Below are 17,116 nucleotides of genomic sequence, written 5' to 3' on the forward strand. Positions count from 1 at the left end.
AGTGATTTTTTCCATAGCATTTGGAACACTGCTTACCAAATGCTGGACACTGCTTTGGCTTGTGCTGCGATCCACAGCGCTTGCATTGGAACATGACGTCACTCTTCTGCTGTGCAGGCTGTGACTTCCATCCCCTTGACACGACATGCACATTGTCGCCTCCCACGCTGATGGCTGCGGTGGACGCCATTTCACCAAACGTCTTCACGTGCATCTGTGACAATTCTGCTGCATGACAAATTTTAATGGCATTCTCCAACGACAATTCTGTCTCTCTCAACAGCCTTTCTCTGACTTTTTTGTCTTCTATGCCACATACAATCTGATCCCTTATCATAGAGTCCTTCAGTGTAGCAAAGTTGCAAGTTTGTGCTTTCAGCCTCAAATCAGTCACAAAACTGTCAAAACTTTCTCCATGAGCTTGCACTCTTGAACGGAACACACATCTTTCATATGTCTCATTCTTCTTGGGAGAGCAATGAGCATCAAACTTTTCAATGACAACATCCAACTTGTTTTTTTCATCTGGATTATCAAACACAAAAGTGTTGTAAACTTCAATGGCATGTGGGCCTGCTATTGTAAGCAGTAACGCTACCTTCCTTGCATCCGGCTTATCCTGCAGTGCCATAGCCGCCATGTACAGCTGGAACTGCTGCTTGAAGGTGCGCCAATTGCTGTCGACATTTCCACTTAGCTTCAGCTTTTCAGGTGGCTTCAAATCCATGTCGCTTTTCACAATACACCACTTCAATTTTCGTTCACTCCTGGTACCATGTTATGTTATTGTTTTAAATAACACATCGTTGGATGACTTGCAGAACTGTCTTTTAATCACGATCACATATTACAAACGCTACTTCAACACTCGTGCGTACAAGGTGTGTACCTCTCTCAAGAGTCCTACCTGACACATACTATATATTGGTTCCTAGTCATTTGTAGACTTACTACCACCATGTGGTCAAACACTATCATTACAGCAGTGAGTGACTGACACAGCGCCACAGTCAGCACAGTTCAGTACGTGAACCTGAATCACTTCTGCAGCAGCAGTTCTGTGTGCAGGTCGGCGAATCACGAGTCAGTCAGTAACAGCTTCCCCAGCGGCAGATCTCGGTGTGTGTCAGTTCGCGAACGACACAAGCCCTCAGCACCCAATGAACGACGCGCACAGTGACTGAACGAGAGCCTCAATGTGACGTCCTCCTCCGCTACACAGTCAGTTCTCTTTGTCAGTAGGTTCGCGAGTCCATCCATCCATCCATTTTCTACCGCTTATTCCCTTTGGGGTCGCGGGGGTCGCGAGTCCTGTTGTTAAATATGTTTTATTGCACTGAAATGAAAGTAAGAAAGAAATAAAAGTGGGAAATAAAAAAAATAGTTATAGCCTACTAAAATGCTTGCAATCAACAGTTAAATAAATAGGCCTGTTTGCAGGGCCGGCCCGTGGCATAGGCCGTATAGGCAAATGCTAAGGGCGCCGTCCATCAGGGGGCGCCATGCCAGTGCCACAAATGTTGGAGAAAAAGAAAAAAAAGAAAAAAGTTGTTACTATTATTTCTAAATACAAAAAATAATCCCACGTTAATTAAAATGCAAAGTAAAGCCTATTTAATAGAAATATTATTTGTTACAATATTACGCCAGATTGGTTAGGGCCGGGCCTGCCTGTTTGTTTAGTGCAAAAACAAATATTAAATTAAGAAACCCTTAACAAATGCCAACATAAAAAGTAAATGTTCTGTAGCAAAGAAAATGTAAACTTAAATATGCAAACAAAAAGAAAATAAATACCTTCAAAATAAAACAAATAAATTAAGAGCCAGAAATGCCAACATAAAAACTAAATGTTCTGTAGCCTACGTTTAAAAATATAACAAAGAAAATATCAACTTAAATGTGCAAACAAAAAGAAAATAAATAGGCTACCTAAAATAAAACAAAACAAATATTAAACCAGGTGCCAGAAATGCCAACATTAAAACTAAAATTTCTGTAGCTTACATTTAGAAATATAAAAATGGAAATATCAACTTAAATATGCAATAAAAAAGAAAATAAATAGCTTAAATAATATAAAAATCAAGAAACTAAACACACACACACAGCAAAAGTGTCAAACAAAGGAAAGATTGTTCTTGCACATTATGTTCTCTTTCAAGGTATTTTCGTCCAAAGATCTTGCCCCTACTGATTTGCATTCAAAAATACAAGCTGGCTGACTTTGGATGAGCTGAGCCGATTATTTTTGTTACAATAACTGTGTAATAGCCTGTGTATGTGTACATACATTAGTTATTATTTTTATTTTAAATCTTCTCAAACAGCCTGCCCTACACTTTACCCCCCGCCCCTCCCCCTCGCGTCGCTGCTGCTCAGCCTTGCCCTGCACTGACTTTCTTTCTGTCTCCTCCATACTTGCCAACCTTGAGACCTCCAATTTCGGGAGGTGGGGGGTGGGGCGGGGGCGTGGTTAAGAGGGGAGGAGTATATTTACAGCTAGAATTCACCAAGTCAAGTATTTCATATATATATATATATATATATATATATATATATATATATATATATGTCTTAATAAGGTTATCCAAAAAATAGTGCTCGATACCGTAGTAGAGCGCAATATATGTATGTGTGGGAAAAAAATCACAAGACTATTTCATCTCTACAGGCCTGTTTCATGAGGGGGGGTACCCTCAATCATCAGGAGATTTTAATGGGAGCATTCGCATACCATGGTTTATATAGGGCACAGAGTGGGTGGGTACAGGCTGGTGTAGGGGCGTGGTGATTGGCTCATGTGTTACCTAGGAGGTGTTTCCGTCTATGGCGGCATGCTGTTACAATTTCGCTGCGCTTGTTGAGGGATGACAGGTCTGGACGGTAAATAATAAACAGTTTCTCTTTCAAGCATAGGTTGCATCTTTTATTACCACTATTGTAAGGTGTGCTGGATGCAAGAATTTGCCATGTTATTGAATATTCAACATTATTGTCTTTGAGGTCCCAAATGTGTTTGCTGAGTTCTGTGGTATTTCGCAGGTTTTTGTTCCTGAAAGAAGCCTTGTGATTGTTCCATCTGGTTTTGAATTCTCCCTCGGTTAATCCTACATATGTGTCGGATGTGTTAATGTCCTTGCGTATTACCTTAGATTGGTAGACAACTGATGTTTGTAAGCACCCCCCGTTGAGAGGGCAATCAGGTTTCTTTCGACAGTTACAGCCTTTGTTGGTTTTGGAGTCGCTCTGTCTGGGGGCCGACGGCTCATTTGCAATTGTTTTGTTGTGGTTTGAGATGATTTGTCGTATATTGTTCATGCAGCTGTAGCTCAATTTAATGTTGTTCTTGTTGAATACTTTTCTTAGGGTGTTGTCTTTGGGAAAGTGTTTGTCAATCAGATTGAGGAATTTGTGTCCAATGTTAGTTGAGACGTTTTTGCTGTATGGGGGGTTGTACCAGATGATGTCGTTTCGTTTTCTGTTCTTTTTTGGCTGGTTTCCTGGCGTGGGTTCATAGGTGAGGGTGAAATTGTATCCGCTTTCATCAAGGGCTTTTTGGTACGGGGGGGTTGCTTGGTCAAATTCAGCTTTGCTAGATGACAGCATCGATAGCCTTTTATTGATTCCGGTAGGTATTCTTTTCGTGGTGGTGGGTGGGTGGTTGCTGTCATGGTGCACGTATTGGAGTGTTGTGTTGGGTTTCGTGAATGGTTGGTAGCTGTTATTTCTCAGGTTGAAAGTGACGTCAAGGAAGTTGACGGTTTGCTTGTTGGCTTCAATCGTGATCCGTAGGCCGTTCTCTTTGAAAATTTGGCATATGCGCTTCTTGGTATTCTCGCTGCTCCTTCGCGAGGCGCGACACACTGCCAGTCCGTCATCACGGTAAATACCAAGGTTCAGATTGAGGCTAGCGAGCTGGGAGAGGAGGAAACTCCCAACGAGTTCACACGTTTCTGCTCCGTCAAAACTTCCCATAGTGACGTCAAATGTTGCATTGTTCTTTTTTTGCCATGGTGTACTGTTGTGGATGAGAATGGAGTTTTTTGCGTGGATGATGATGTTTCTTTCGTTGCCTGTGATTGAGTCGTAGTCTGAGGCGAAGTCTAGTGCTTGAGTCAGTAGGTCTTGCGTGATGGAAGGGTAAAATTCCTCGATATCAAAGGAGATAAAGTTGTGCTGTTGTTTGTCTTGGATGTTGTTGAACCATTTGATTACTGCTGCTGTATTTCTCCATTGGTTGAGTGGTGTTTTGTCCTTGATTTTTGTGTTGACTCTGTCCAGGATTATTTTGCTGATTTTTCCTATTTCAGATTTAGTTGGGTTTATTAGTCGGCATGTTGGGTTATTTGCGAAGTTGGGTTTGTGGTCCTTCAATGTGATGAAGGCTTCCTTGTTGGCTGTGGCGTCCACCCTGTCCTCAATGTCCAGTTCAGCCGCGATCCTTTTATTTTCACCACAGCCAACAAGGAAGCCTTCATCACATTGAAGGACCACAAACCCAACTTCGCAAATAACCCAACATGCCGACTAATAAACCCAACTAAATCTGAAATAGGAAAAATCAGCAAAATAATCCTGGACAGAGTCAACACAAAAATCAAGGACAAAACACCACTCAACCAATGGCCAAATCATACAAAAAAGCGCAACCCAACACCTTACAGAACATCCACCTGGAAAATAAAAGGATCGCGGCTGAACTGGACATTGAGGACAGGGTGGACGCCACAGCCAACAAGGAAGCCTTCATCACATTGAAGGACCACAAACCCAACTTCGCAAATAACCCAACATGCCGACTAATAAACCCAACTAAATCTGAAATAGGAAAAATCAGCAAAATAATCCTGGACAGAGTCAACACAAAAATCAAGGCCAAAACACCACTCAACCCATGGAGAAATACAGCAGCAGTAATCAAATGGTTCAACAACATCCAAGACAAACAACAGCACAACTTTATCTCCTTTGATATCGAGGAATTTTACCCTTCCATCACGCAAGACCTACTGACTCAAGCACTAGACTTCGCCTCAGACTACGACTCAATCACAGGCAACGAAAGAAACATCATCATCCACGCAAAAAACTCCATTCTCATCCACAACAGTACACCATGGCAAAAAAAGAACAATGCAACATTTGACGTCACTATGGGAAGTTTTGACGGAGCAGAAACGTGTGAACTCGTTGGGAGTTTCCTCCTCTCCCAGCTCGCTAGCCTCAATCTGAACCTTGGTATTTACCGTGATGACGGACTGGCAGTGTGTCGCGCCTCGCCAAGGAGCAGCGAGAATACCAAGAAGGGCATATGCCAAATTTTCAAAGAGAACGGCCTACGGATCACGATTGAAGCCAACAAGCAAACCGTCAACTTCCTTGACGTCACTTTCAACCTGAGAAATAACAGCTACCAACCATTCACGAAACCCAACACAACACTCCAATACGTGCACCATGACAGCAACCACCCACCCACCACCACGAAAAGAATACCTACCGGAATCAATAAAAGGCTATCGATGCTGTCATCTAGCAAAGCTGAATTTGACAAAACAACCCCCCTGTACCAAAAAGCCCTTGATGAAAGCGGATACAATTTCACCCTCACCTATGAACCCACGCCAGGAAACCAGCCAAAAAAGAACAGAAAACGAAACGACATCATCTGGTACAACCCCCCATACAGCAAAAACGTCTCAACTAACATTGGACACAAATTCCTCAATCTGATTGACAAACACTTTCCCAAAGACAACACCCTAAGAAAAGTATTCAACAAGAACAACATTAAATTGAGCTACAGCTGCATGAACAATATACGACAAATCATCTCAAACCACAACAAAACAATTGCAAATGAGCCGTCGGCCCCCAGACAGAGCGACTCCAAAACCAACAAAGGCTGTAACTGTCGAAAGAAACCTGATTGCCCTCTCAACGGGGGGTGCTTACAAACATCAGTTGTCTACCAATCTAAGGTAATACGCAAGGACATTAACACATCCGACACATATGTAGGATTAACCGAGGGAGAATTCAAAACCAGATGGAACAATCACAAGGCTTCTTTCAGGAACAAAAACCTGCGAAATACCACAGAACTCAGCAAACACATTTGGGACCTCAAAGACAATAATGTTGAATATTCAATAACATGGCAAATTCTTGCATCCAGCACACCTTACAATAGTGGTAATAAAAGATGCAACCTATGCTTGAAAGAGAAACTGTTTATTATTTACCGTCCAGACCTGTCATCCCTCAACAAGCGCAGCGAAATTGTAACAGCATGCCGCCATAGACGGAAACACCTCCTAGGTAACACATGAGCCAATCACCACGCCCCTACACCAGCCTGTACCCACCCACTCTGTGCCCTATATAAACCATGGTATGCGAATGCTCCCATTAAAATCTCCTGATGATTGAGGGTACCCCCCCTCATGAAACAGGCCTGTAGAGATGAAATAGTCTTGTGATTTTTTTCCCACACATACATATATTGCGCTCTACTACGGTATCGAGCACTATTTTTTGGATAACCTTATTAAGACATATATATATATATATATATATATATATATATATATATATATATATATATATAAAAGAAATAATTGACTTTCAGTGAATTCTAGCTATATATATATATATATATATATATATATATACATATATATATATATATATATATATATATATATAAGAAATACTTGAATTTCAGTGTTCATTTATTTACACATATACACACACATAACACTCATCTACTCATTGTTGAGTTAAGGGTTGAATTGTCCATCCTTGTTCTATTCTCTGTCACTATCTTTCTAACCATGCTGAACACCCTCTCTAATTATGCATTGCTGTGTGGCACGCACAAAAGTGCTTTCATCAAATGCACTAGTTGGCAGTATTGTCCTGTTTAAGAGTGTCACAACTTTGCTGTTTACGGCAGACGGACTGCTTTACTGTAGACGTTCTTTATATTGTGGGAAAGCGGACTCGGTCCGCATGGAGCTGGAGGCCACGCCCCCTCCAGCTCCGCCTGAATTTCGGGAGATTTTCGGGAGAAAATTTGTCCCGGGAGGTTTTCGGGAGAGGCGCTGAATTTCGGGAGTCTCCCGGAAAATCCGGGAGGGTTGGCAAGTATGGTCTCCTCTACTCTCATAACTTTATGTGTTGAGATAATGGGGACGGTGTTTGTTTTCATGTGGCTTGAGTCAACATTAGCCGTTAGTTTGGAGAATGAATGGAGAGCGGATGCCAATGGCATGAAACATATCCCCGCGACGGGAGGAGAATCACTCGCGGCATTGGGGCAAGCAGAGCAGAGAGCGAGAGCGTTGTCGTTCACTGAGTGATTCAGGTCGTTAATCCGCGGTGAACGAATCGTTCGCTCAGTCCCTCCCCCCGCCCCCATGATGAGTAGCTGGCTGCGTCGTTCGCCGACGTCACAGAATGCGCCAGTTCCACTCATACCGGCATGGTCGCGGCGGAGCTCAACTGAACTGAGAAAGGAACGAATCAGTTCATGAAGTGATTCGGTTCAGTACGTTCACTCAAAAGATTCGTTCGTTCGAACGAATCGTTCGCGAACGACACAACATTAGGACGAACCCCAGACGTCTGCTTCTTTGTTGCAGGTAGACGAAATGTCCATCAACATATGTGTAATATATGTTCGTATTCAGTGATTTATGTATGTATAAGTTAGTGTTTTTGTCTTTTTAATTTGTGTACATTTACATCGTCCATAAGCGCCCTCACGTGACGACGTGACCCATTACAAAGTCCTAATTTTTTGTGTGTTTATTTCCTTAATACACTTACTTTACGCCACACTGAACAGTTAATATTGTGACAAACAAATTATATCAACGATACATTTATTGGGCGACTTGTGGTTCAAATGTAAGCCAGAACTTGTGTAGGCAACGAACCACTGACGAGACTGGGAACTCTCCTAACCTTGTTTACTCTTGGACTGTGCACACACAGGAGGACCATTGCAGGCGCCGATTTGTGCACTTTTCCTGCCTGGGAGCCAAACTTGCACTTTGGTACAGTGAAGCACAGTCATGTCAGCTATTAGCAAAACTGAAAAGGTTCAGCTGCACGTCCCTGACCTGGAGGAACTAACTACTGGTAAGAACAGAATTTGTAACGCATACTACTGTAAGAGGCTTTGATCATGTGAGAGTGACAAATGTTTTGCAGTGTTAAAAAAAGGACTGGAAGATAACTTTGCAGAAGTTACAGTGAGTGTTGTGGAATGTCCCGACCTTACCAAGGAGCCCTTCTACTTTCCTGTTAAAGGTAACGAATGCTGTACTTGGAAATATTACGTCTTAAATACAAACCCCGTTTCCCTATGAGTAGGGAAATTGTGTTAGATGTAAATATAAACGGATTACAATGATTTTCCAATCCTTTTCAACCCATATTCAATTGAATGCACTACAAAGACAAGATATTTGATGTTCAAACTCATAAACTTTTTTTTTTTTTGCAAATAATAATTAACTTAGAATTTCATGGCTGCAACACGTGCCAAAGTAGTTGGGAAAGGACATGTTCACCACTGTGTTACATCACCTTTTCTTTTAACAACACTCAATAAACGATTGGGAACTGAGGAAACTAATTGTTGAAGCTTTAAAAGTGGAATTATTTCCCATTCTTGTTTTATGTAGAGCTTCAGTCACTCAACAGTCCGGTGTCTCCGCTGTCGTATTTTACGCTTCATAATGCGCCACACATTTTCGATGGGAGACAGGTCTGGACTGCAGGGGGACAAGGAAAGTACCCGCACTCTTTTTTTATAAAGCCACGCAGTTGTAACACATGCTGAATGTAGCTTGGCATTGTCTTGCTGAAATAAGCAGGGGCGTCCATGAAAAAGACGGTGCTTAGATGGCAGCATATGTTGTTCCAAAACCTGTATGTACCTTTCAGCATTAATGGTGCCTTCACAGATGTGTAAGTTACCCATGCCTTGGGCACTAATGCACCCCCATACCATCAAAGATGCTGGCTTTTCAACTTTGCGTCGATAACAGTCTGGATGGTTCGCTTCCCCTTTAGTCCGGATGACTCGATGTCGAATATTTCCAAAAACAATTTGAAATGTGGACTTGTCAGACCACAGAACACTTTTCCACTTTGCATGAGTCCATCTTAGATGATCTCGGGCCCAGAGAAGCCGGCGGCGTTTCTGGATGTTGTTGATAAATGGCTTTCGCTTTGCATAGTAGAGCTTTAACTTGCACTTACAGATGTAGCGACAAACTGTATTTAGTGACAGGGGTTTTCTGAAGTGTTCCTGAGCCCATGTGGTGATATCCTTTAGAGATTGATGTCGGTTTTTGATACAGTGCCGTCTGAGGGATCGAAGGTCAAGGTCATTCAATGTTGGATTCCGGCCATGCCGCTTACGTGGAGTGATTTCTCCAGATTCTCTAACCGTTTGATGATATTATGGACCGTAGATGTTGAAATCCCTAAATTTCTTGCAATTGCACTTTGAGAAACGTTGTTCTTAAACTGTTTGACTATTTGCTCACGCAGTTGTGGACAAAGGGGTGTAACTCGCCCCATCCTTTCTTGTGAAAGACTGAGCATTTTTTGGGAAGCTGTTTTTATACCCAATCATGGCACCCACCTGTTCCCAATTAGCCTGCACGCCTGTGGGATGTTCCAAATAAGTGTTTAATGAGCATTCCTCAACTTTATCAGTATTTATTGCCACCTTTCCCAACTTCTTTGTCACGTGTTGCTGGCATTAAATTCTAAAGTTAATGATTATTTGCAAAAAAAAAAAAATGTTTATCAGTTTGAACATCAAATATGTTGTCTTTGTAGCATATTCAACTGAATATGGGTTGAAAAGGATTTGCAAATCATTGTATTCCGTTTATATTTACATCTAACACAATTTCCCAACTCATATGGAAACAGGGTTTGTATTTAAGAGGGATTATCTTGGGTCTGGTGCGTTTTGTAGCCTGGCTAACTTCCTAATTTCATGATACAAAATGCAAATGTATGTCCAATATTATACAGTTTGTCAAACACAAATAAATGCACGGTACATAGACTAAACAGAAGACAGTAAACACCAAACAAGAAAAAAATAAGATAAATAGAAACATGTTTTAAATGAAACAAAGCAAAGAAAATTACAGTAATGCATGGGTTTGGACCCTGGTGTATTGCTAGGATTTTAATGACGTCACCTACGGCTCATTGAATTGCTTGGTGGTCAAGCAATGTTTGGTCTCAATGGGTACTAGGCGCCATTTAGCGTTTCTTGAAGAAAAATGCCAGAAAAGAGCCAAAATATTTTACGAAAAACGACGACAAAAAGCGGCACGAACTCCAGTCCAAGGGAGCAGAGTCGAAGAACGCACAAATTTGCAGTGACCAATTCGTTGAATCTTTGTTTGATACATTTTTAATATACTTTACTTGATTAGTATTTGCCATTGAAGTATTATTTTGATATTATTTTAATTTTAATTTTTAACAAACAGAAATCAGAAAGTCAGAGTCAATGTTACTTTGTCAGGTTAGGCACTTCTATGTCTACACTACTTGTTTATTTTGTACACAAATGTGTGATAACACATGATATGATGTGATGGTTCAGTAATTGTTAGTTTGTTAATTAGATATGCAGTCATGTTGTGGCAGTTTTTGAGTGTTTACATGGACGTGTCCTCACGAGACGTAAAGTTAAATCATGAAATGTGACCGTAACCAAACAAAAGGGATGCATGATTTATTAGTCTTGTTACCAATTTCCTTGACCCAGCCACACACAAAGAAGTTGTAGGCCTCCATGTTTTTCCAAGTTTTTATCTGTTTTGTCTTGTAGAATGATGTCGTAGCTTAAGATAGTTCGATATATCTGGGAACTCCACTGATGGATAAACCTTGATATCACTGGAAAATGTTTTTTTTTTTTCATAAAGTATAGGGATCTATTCTATTGCATAGTTGGATTATTTGGCTTGTATCTGCTTTTGCAGGAAGATCTAGGCCCATTGCATACTCAGATAGCTTGCTCGCTGCTTCCTGCACAACATAACCAACTTGGCTTGTTTGATCACCACTGGTTTTCACCTTCAGGAAGAAGTCACGTGACGTAATACTAGCAATACTCTTGCGTCCTGTAACTTGTGTAAAGGCTGGAATATACTCTCGCGTCGTACTGTTTGATTTATAGTTCTTCCGTGGGGGGTGGTGCCAAACTTGTAATTCTCTTCCAAAACACTAAGGGGCAGTGTCTTCAGAAGGAACAACTTCAGACTAGATGCTGTGTATTTCCTTCCTGTGAAGAATGACTATATAATACAACCACTGAACCACAACATGGACATCTATGTATACACTGGAACTAATCATTCACAATCATCAGGTTACTTTTAATGGACATTTTACTTATAAACCTTTGTGACGATGGACTGTGCAACTTCTGAACGAGTAGCGGCAGAGGATGTGATTATTTGCAACAATATTTGTCCGTTCGGGACATGTCATTGTTAATAAACAAAACTGATTAAAAAAACTAATGTAAAATAACGACATGCTGGTGTTAATGTGTACGGTCATGTTCAGAGTTCACAAATGTTTGTAAATTCACAGTGCCTGAAAGATTACTGACGTTGAATGAGAAATGTTGTGTGTGAGAAAAAGACGTATGTGCATGAGAAAGAATATGTGTCGGGAAATCAAAATACATTAAGGTTGTAGACCTAAATATTCATTTAAAAAAAAGTCAGAGGTTTTATTCAACAAGTATATTTAATATGTATGGCCACTGTAACATGACACACACTTTGAACAGTAACACAGTGTTTGAATATTTAATTAAGCGTACCTCAAGTCTATAAATAGAGCCCGCGTACCACAGTTTGAGAATCACTGGGTTATTTATTGTATGGGCTGCAGATTTTAATTGCCTTTTTGTTTGTTTTGTGTTAAATTGTATTAAAAGTATTATCTCAGGTTGTGATCGTAACAAAGTGGGCTTGGTTTGTATTGTGACCATTAGATTTTTTTTTTTTCCAACTGGAAAATCAATAAACAATAAATACCACATGTAAACATAATATTCCAAATGATACAAAATAATAGAGGGGTACAGTGTATAACTGATATTTAATTTGAAAGAGTACAATTCAAAACTTTAATGATAATTTATGAAATTTTCATTAATTGATATTATAATATGTATACATTAATAGATAAATACATGCCATTTGGTTTTATGTATGTGGTATTTGGCAATTGTCTGATAGCCGGTTGGACTTTGCTGCGAGTTTTGCTCTTGTTGGCCACCGTGAAATTATTAACCTAAAATATGTTCTTGTAAACTTCTGTATGCAAATGTATAACTGACAATTTGGAAAATCAAGAATTCCCATAAATCCATATTAGGGCTGCAACTAACAATTAATTTGATAATCGATTAATCTGTTGATTATTACTCTGATTAATCGATTAATAATCGAATAAAAGAGACAAACTACATTTCTATCCTTTCCAGTATTTTATTGAAAAAAAACAGCATACTGGCACCATACTTATTTTGATTATTGTTTCTCAGCTGTTTGTACATGTTGCAGTTTATAAATAAAGGTTTATAAAAAAAAAAAGGAAAAAAAAAAATTGCCTCTGCGCATGCGCATAGCATAGATCCAACGAATCGATGACTAAATGAATCGCCAACTATTTTTATAATCGATTTTAATCGATTAGTTGTTGCAGCCCTAATCCATATGTTGCATGTCAGTTTGCAGGCCTGTGTTATTTTGCCATATTCTTCATCTTTGAGGTTTGTGTGGAAGTCCTCGCGTCACAGATGTGGGAGGAGTACCCTACCTGGTACCTGTGGTTCAAAGGCATAAGGTCATTTTTGCAACACGTCACTTTGAGAGCAGTATAATGTTCATATTATCATGATGTTATGTCTTATCCTCTTTGAAGGAGTATGACTTGAATGCAATATCAAAGGAGGTGGAGCTACCAGGTGCGTTCTTTCTAGGGGCAGGAGCTGTTCCTTCCAGAGTCGTGGGAATGAACGCAGAGGTATGCCTTTCTACCTAACTAATATTAACTTGTCAAAAGACACATATAGGTAATCCTTTTTCAGAAAAGTATATCTAAATGTTGCAAAATATAGGCATCAGTCATGACCCTAATGAGGTATAGTGTTACAGATCAAGAGTCTTCAACCTTTTCCAGGTCAAGGACCCTCAAACTGACGGAGTGAATAAGCAGGGGCCACTACTTATATACTGTAACTTAGTACAGCGGAACCTCAATTTACAAACCCTTCTCTATGCAAACTTTTCGATTAAGGAACTTTCAGATCAAACCAAATATGCCTCTGTGTGCGAACCATGTCTCTGGTGGACGAACGCTTCATTCAGGCACCTGCTGGCAAGAGAGCAGGGCAAAACATTGTTGCGGAGGCGGAGCCATCCACTTGACTTGCTGCACGTCTCAACACACCAGCATTTTGACTATTTTAATCCATTTTGCTAACTCTGTAAGAGTCCCAAAAACTCAACAGACCAGCGTAAAGAAGGAGGATATCGCTCTAAACCAGTGGTTCTCAACCTTTTTTCAGTGATGTACCCCCTGTGAACATTTTTTTAATTCAAGTAACCCCTAATCAGAGCAAAGCATTTTTGGTTGAAACAAATAGATAAAGAAGTAAAATACAGCACTATGTCATCAGTTTATGATTTATTAAATTGTATAACAGTGCAAAATATTGCTCATTTGTAGTGGTCTTTCTTGAACTATTTGGAAAAAAAGATATGAAAATAACTAAAAACTTGTTGAAAAATAAACAAGTGATTCAATTCTAAATAAAGATTTCTACACATAGAAGTAATCATCAACTTAAAGTGCTCTCTTTGGGGATTGTAATAGAGATCCATCTGGATTCATGAACTTAATTCTAAACATTTCTTCACAAAAAAAGAAATTTTTAACATCAATATTTATGGAACATGTCCACAAAAAATCTAGCTGTCAACACTGAATATTGCATTGTTGCATTTCTTTTCACAGTTCTTTTTGACAGACATTTAAGTGAGAAACCTGAGCTTGTGCTTCACTGAGTTTATGAACTTACATTCATATTTTGTTGAAGTATTATTCAATAAATATATTTATAAAGGATTTTTGAATTGTTGCTATTTTTAGAATATTTAAAAAAAATCTCACGTACCCCTTGGCATACCTTCAAGTACCCCCAGGGTACGCGTACCCCCATTTGAGAACCACTGCTCTAAACTAAAAAAAAAAGAAAAGACTATTTGCAAGGAGTACATTCATGGTACTCACAAGCATGATCATAGCACAGTAGGTAACCACATCAACTTTCAATTTTGATGAAGCCGGTCTTTTCTGGGAAAAGATGCCTGAACAGTATTATATCACAGCGGAGGAGAAGACAGTATCTCTTCTCTCGTTCCAGCACGGCCCCTCGCTCTTGCAAAGCACAAACACGCAGACACAGCTTCCCCTTCCCCCCCCCTCCCGTTCTGTCTTCTTTTGTCTGCTTCTTTCTCATCAGTTCTGTGCCGTTGTGAATATGGGTGCATTTTACTGTTGTAGCAGTGGTTGTTAAAGTAAACGATTTTGTGATTTTGTTTGTGAGAGGACACCAGAGTGACTTCTGTGTGTGTGCATTTTGGCAGAGCAGCTTGTTGTTGTTGATTTAACTTTGTTATTACATCGAAAGTTGTTAAGTCTGTTTGATATACAGTACGGTATAGCACTTTATATTGTGTTCTAAGTGTACAAACCTTCACCAAAATATGAACTTTTGTCAAGACCGGAACCCATTATTCATGTTTACATTGTTTCTCATGAGGAACTCGGATGCACTATACAAACTTTTAAATTTACGGACCATGTTCAAAAACCAATTACATTTGAAAATGGAGGTTTTACTGAAGTATTATGTAAACGCTTTCTTCAATGACAATGCTATAGATCACACACATGGCATTCAAGTGCAGAACAAAACAGCACCAACGTATAACCATTAATATTGAAATAGCAAAGATCAATTTACTTAAAACAACATAGCTTCCTGCTTAACACACTTTTAAAATGTAAACGATGTTGACATTATTAATATTTCCACAGCTAATACCTCTAGTTCTAACTGAATCAGAAGGAAGACCTGCAGTGAACAGCAGCTACTTCTCCTCCATCAATCCAGCGGATGGTCAGTGTCTGCAAGAAAGATACAGCGACAAATTCTCAGACTGTAACTTTGCTCTGCTCGGGAATCTTTACGCTTGTGAAGGGAAGCCGGGAAAGGTAATGAGACTTTTAACAGCTCATTAAAATAAACTGATGCTTCATCATGAGCCCACTTACTAGAGCAAACTGACAAGGCTGCCTCTCCTCTCCCTCAGGTCATTGAGGTACATGCCAAGAAGAGAACAGGAGCCTACAGCATAGTGACGGCCTTGAGAAAGACTCTGGAAGTGGAGTACCCTGATAAAAGCCTTGCCCTGGGGGGCACCTTCATCATCCAGAAGGGGAAAGCCAAAATCCACATCATGGTGAATATTAGATGTCAGAAAGCATTACGCAACAACTGTAAATATATAGGTGTAGTAATGATGTCATGCTGATAGCCCAGAGAGTTCTCCGGCTGTCCACTGGACACCGATGAAGCGGTCAACAACTGGCTGAAGCACTTTGAGGTGAACGCCCCCCTCATCTGCCAGTCTGTGCTTGTATCAAAGGACCATGTGAGTAAGCATCAATAACATTCTGTCATTACAAGTCTTATTAATAATACCTGAAGTAATGGATTAGATTTATATAAAGCTTTTCTAGACACTCAAAGCGCTTCACAGTGAGAACTCATCATTCATTCACGCCACGTTCAGATGTTTTTTCATCATAATGATATTGCATAATCCGAGGTGGTGTAGTGGTACACGTTTCTGCCTAACATGGCAGAGGGCATAGGTTTGATTCCTGACCAGGATCAGGAGAGACTCCCAGCGTGACTCCTAAACCAAAACTATTCATACAAATATCCTGCTGAGAATGATGACTGAGTATGAACAAAGCTACTTTGTTTTAAACTGGAGTTGCTGTGTATTTTGTGCTTTGAATGAAGGGACTGGACCTACGTGTGGAGCACACACACTGCTTCAGCCACCATGGAGAAGGTGGCCACTACTACATCGACACCACACCTGACAGTGTGGAGTACCTGGGCTACTTCATGCCTGCAGAGTTTGTTTACCGCATCGACAGACCTAAAGAGACACATACAGTGGGAAGAGATTGAAAACAAAAACAGAAACTCAACTACTACTTACAGTGCTATTCAATCACTCAATTACAAAAGTACAGTACCACACAAATAGCAGTTACTGTAATACTCATTAATTTGACTTTACATATTGAAAATATTTACAGATATTGAATAAAGGTGTAGTTTCTCATTCCTGTCAAAAAAGGCATGCCAAAATAGAATGATTATTGACAATTATACCAATCAATTTGTCTAAATCCCATATTGTCTAGCAGTTAAGATCCTGGCATTAACCCAGGGGGCCTGGGTTTCACTCTACATGTACAGGAACTATTTTTTTGTTCATATCTCTTGGAGATGAATAAAGCATTCATCTGTCTAAACAAGAAAGTCAATATTGCGCACATAGACAATATTTAGCCAAACATTTTGTGTAAGTAAACCTTTGTACTCAGCAAAAAACATGAGGAATAAAAACACATTTTCTAGAATATAAATTCAATGAAAATAAATTGGTCTGGCTCAAACTGGGTTATCTCTTTGTTCAAGTATTGTTTATTTTATGATTATTTAGTAGATAAATAGTCTTAATGTATCTAAAACATATTTCCAGTCAATGACTATGATGATATTGTAGTCTCCACCCCGAAGATCACCATGAGAAGAATGCAATGTAGACCATCTCCTCCAACACTGCACCGTCGCCACCTAGGACTAAGGAGACGTCATAGCCAGGAGGAAAGGCCAAGCTGCCCCGCTACAGCAGAGAGGAGTTTCCAGAGACGTACTTGTCAAGGTCCAGCT

The 17,116-nt window shown here is 39.9% G+C and overlaps 1 protein-coding gene across 4 annotated transcripts; it reads left to right on the forward strand.

Moving 5' to 3' along the window:
* The first annotated feature begins 1,149 nt into the window (after positions 1-1,149).
* Positions 1,150-16,839, forward strand: LOC133608119 (ester hydrolase C11orf54 homolog). 4 transcript variants are annotated; one of them, XM_061963344.2, is made up of 10 exons: positions 7,392-7,649; positions 8,005-8,151; positions 8,224-8,322; positions 12,845-12,918; positions 12,997-13,098; positions 15,178-15,259; positions 15,341-15,354; positions 15,453-15,602; positions 15,678-15,794; positions 16,172-16,839. In XM_061963344.2, exons 2-10 carry the CDS (start codon positions 8,085-8,087, stop codon positions 16,343-16,345), a joined length of 879 nt encoding a protein of 292 aa, XP_061819328.1. In that variant the 5' UTR covers positions 7,392-7,649; positions 8,005-8,084; the 3' UTR covers positions 16,346-16,839. The 4 variants fall into 4 exon arrangements, with proteins under 4 accessions (XP_061819327.1, XP_061819328.1, XP_061819325.1 ...); XM_061963343.2 differs by lacking the exon at positions 7,392-7,649 and adding an exon at positions 1,150-1,221 and having other exon boundaries at positions 15,178-15,354; XM_061963341.2 differs by having other exon boundaries at positions 7,397-7,649; positions 15,178-15,354.
* Positions 16,840-17,116: the final 277 nt, after the last annotated feature.

The sequence above is a fragment of the Nerophis lumbriciformis genome, linkage group LG09, assembly GCF_033978685.3.
Source record: "Nerophis lumbriciformis linkage group LG09, RoL_Nlum_v2.1, whole genome shotgun sequence".
Lineage (NCBI taxonomy): Eukaryota > Metazoa > Chordata > Actinopteri > Syngnathiformes > Syngnathidae > Nerophis > Nerophis lumbriciformis.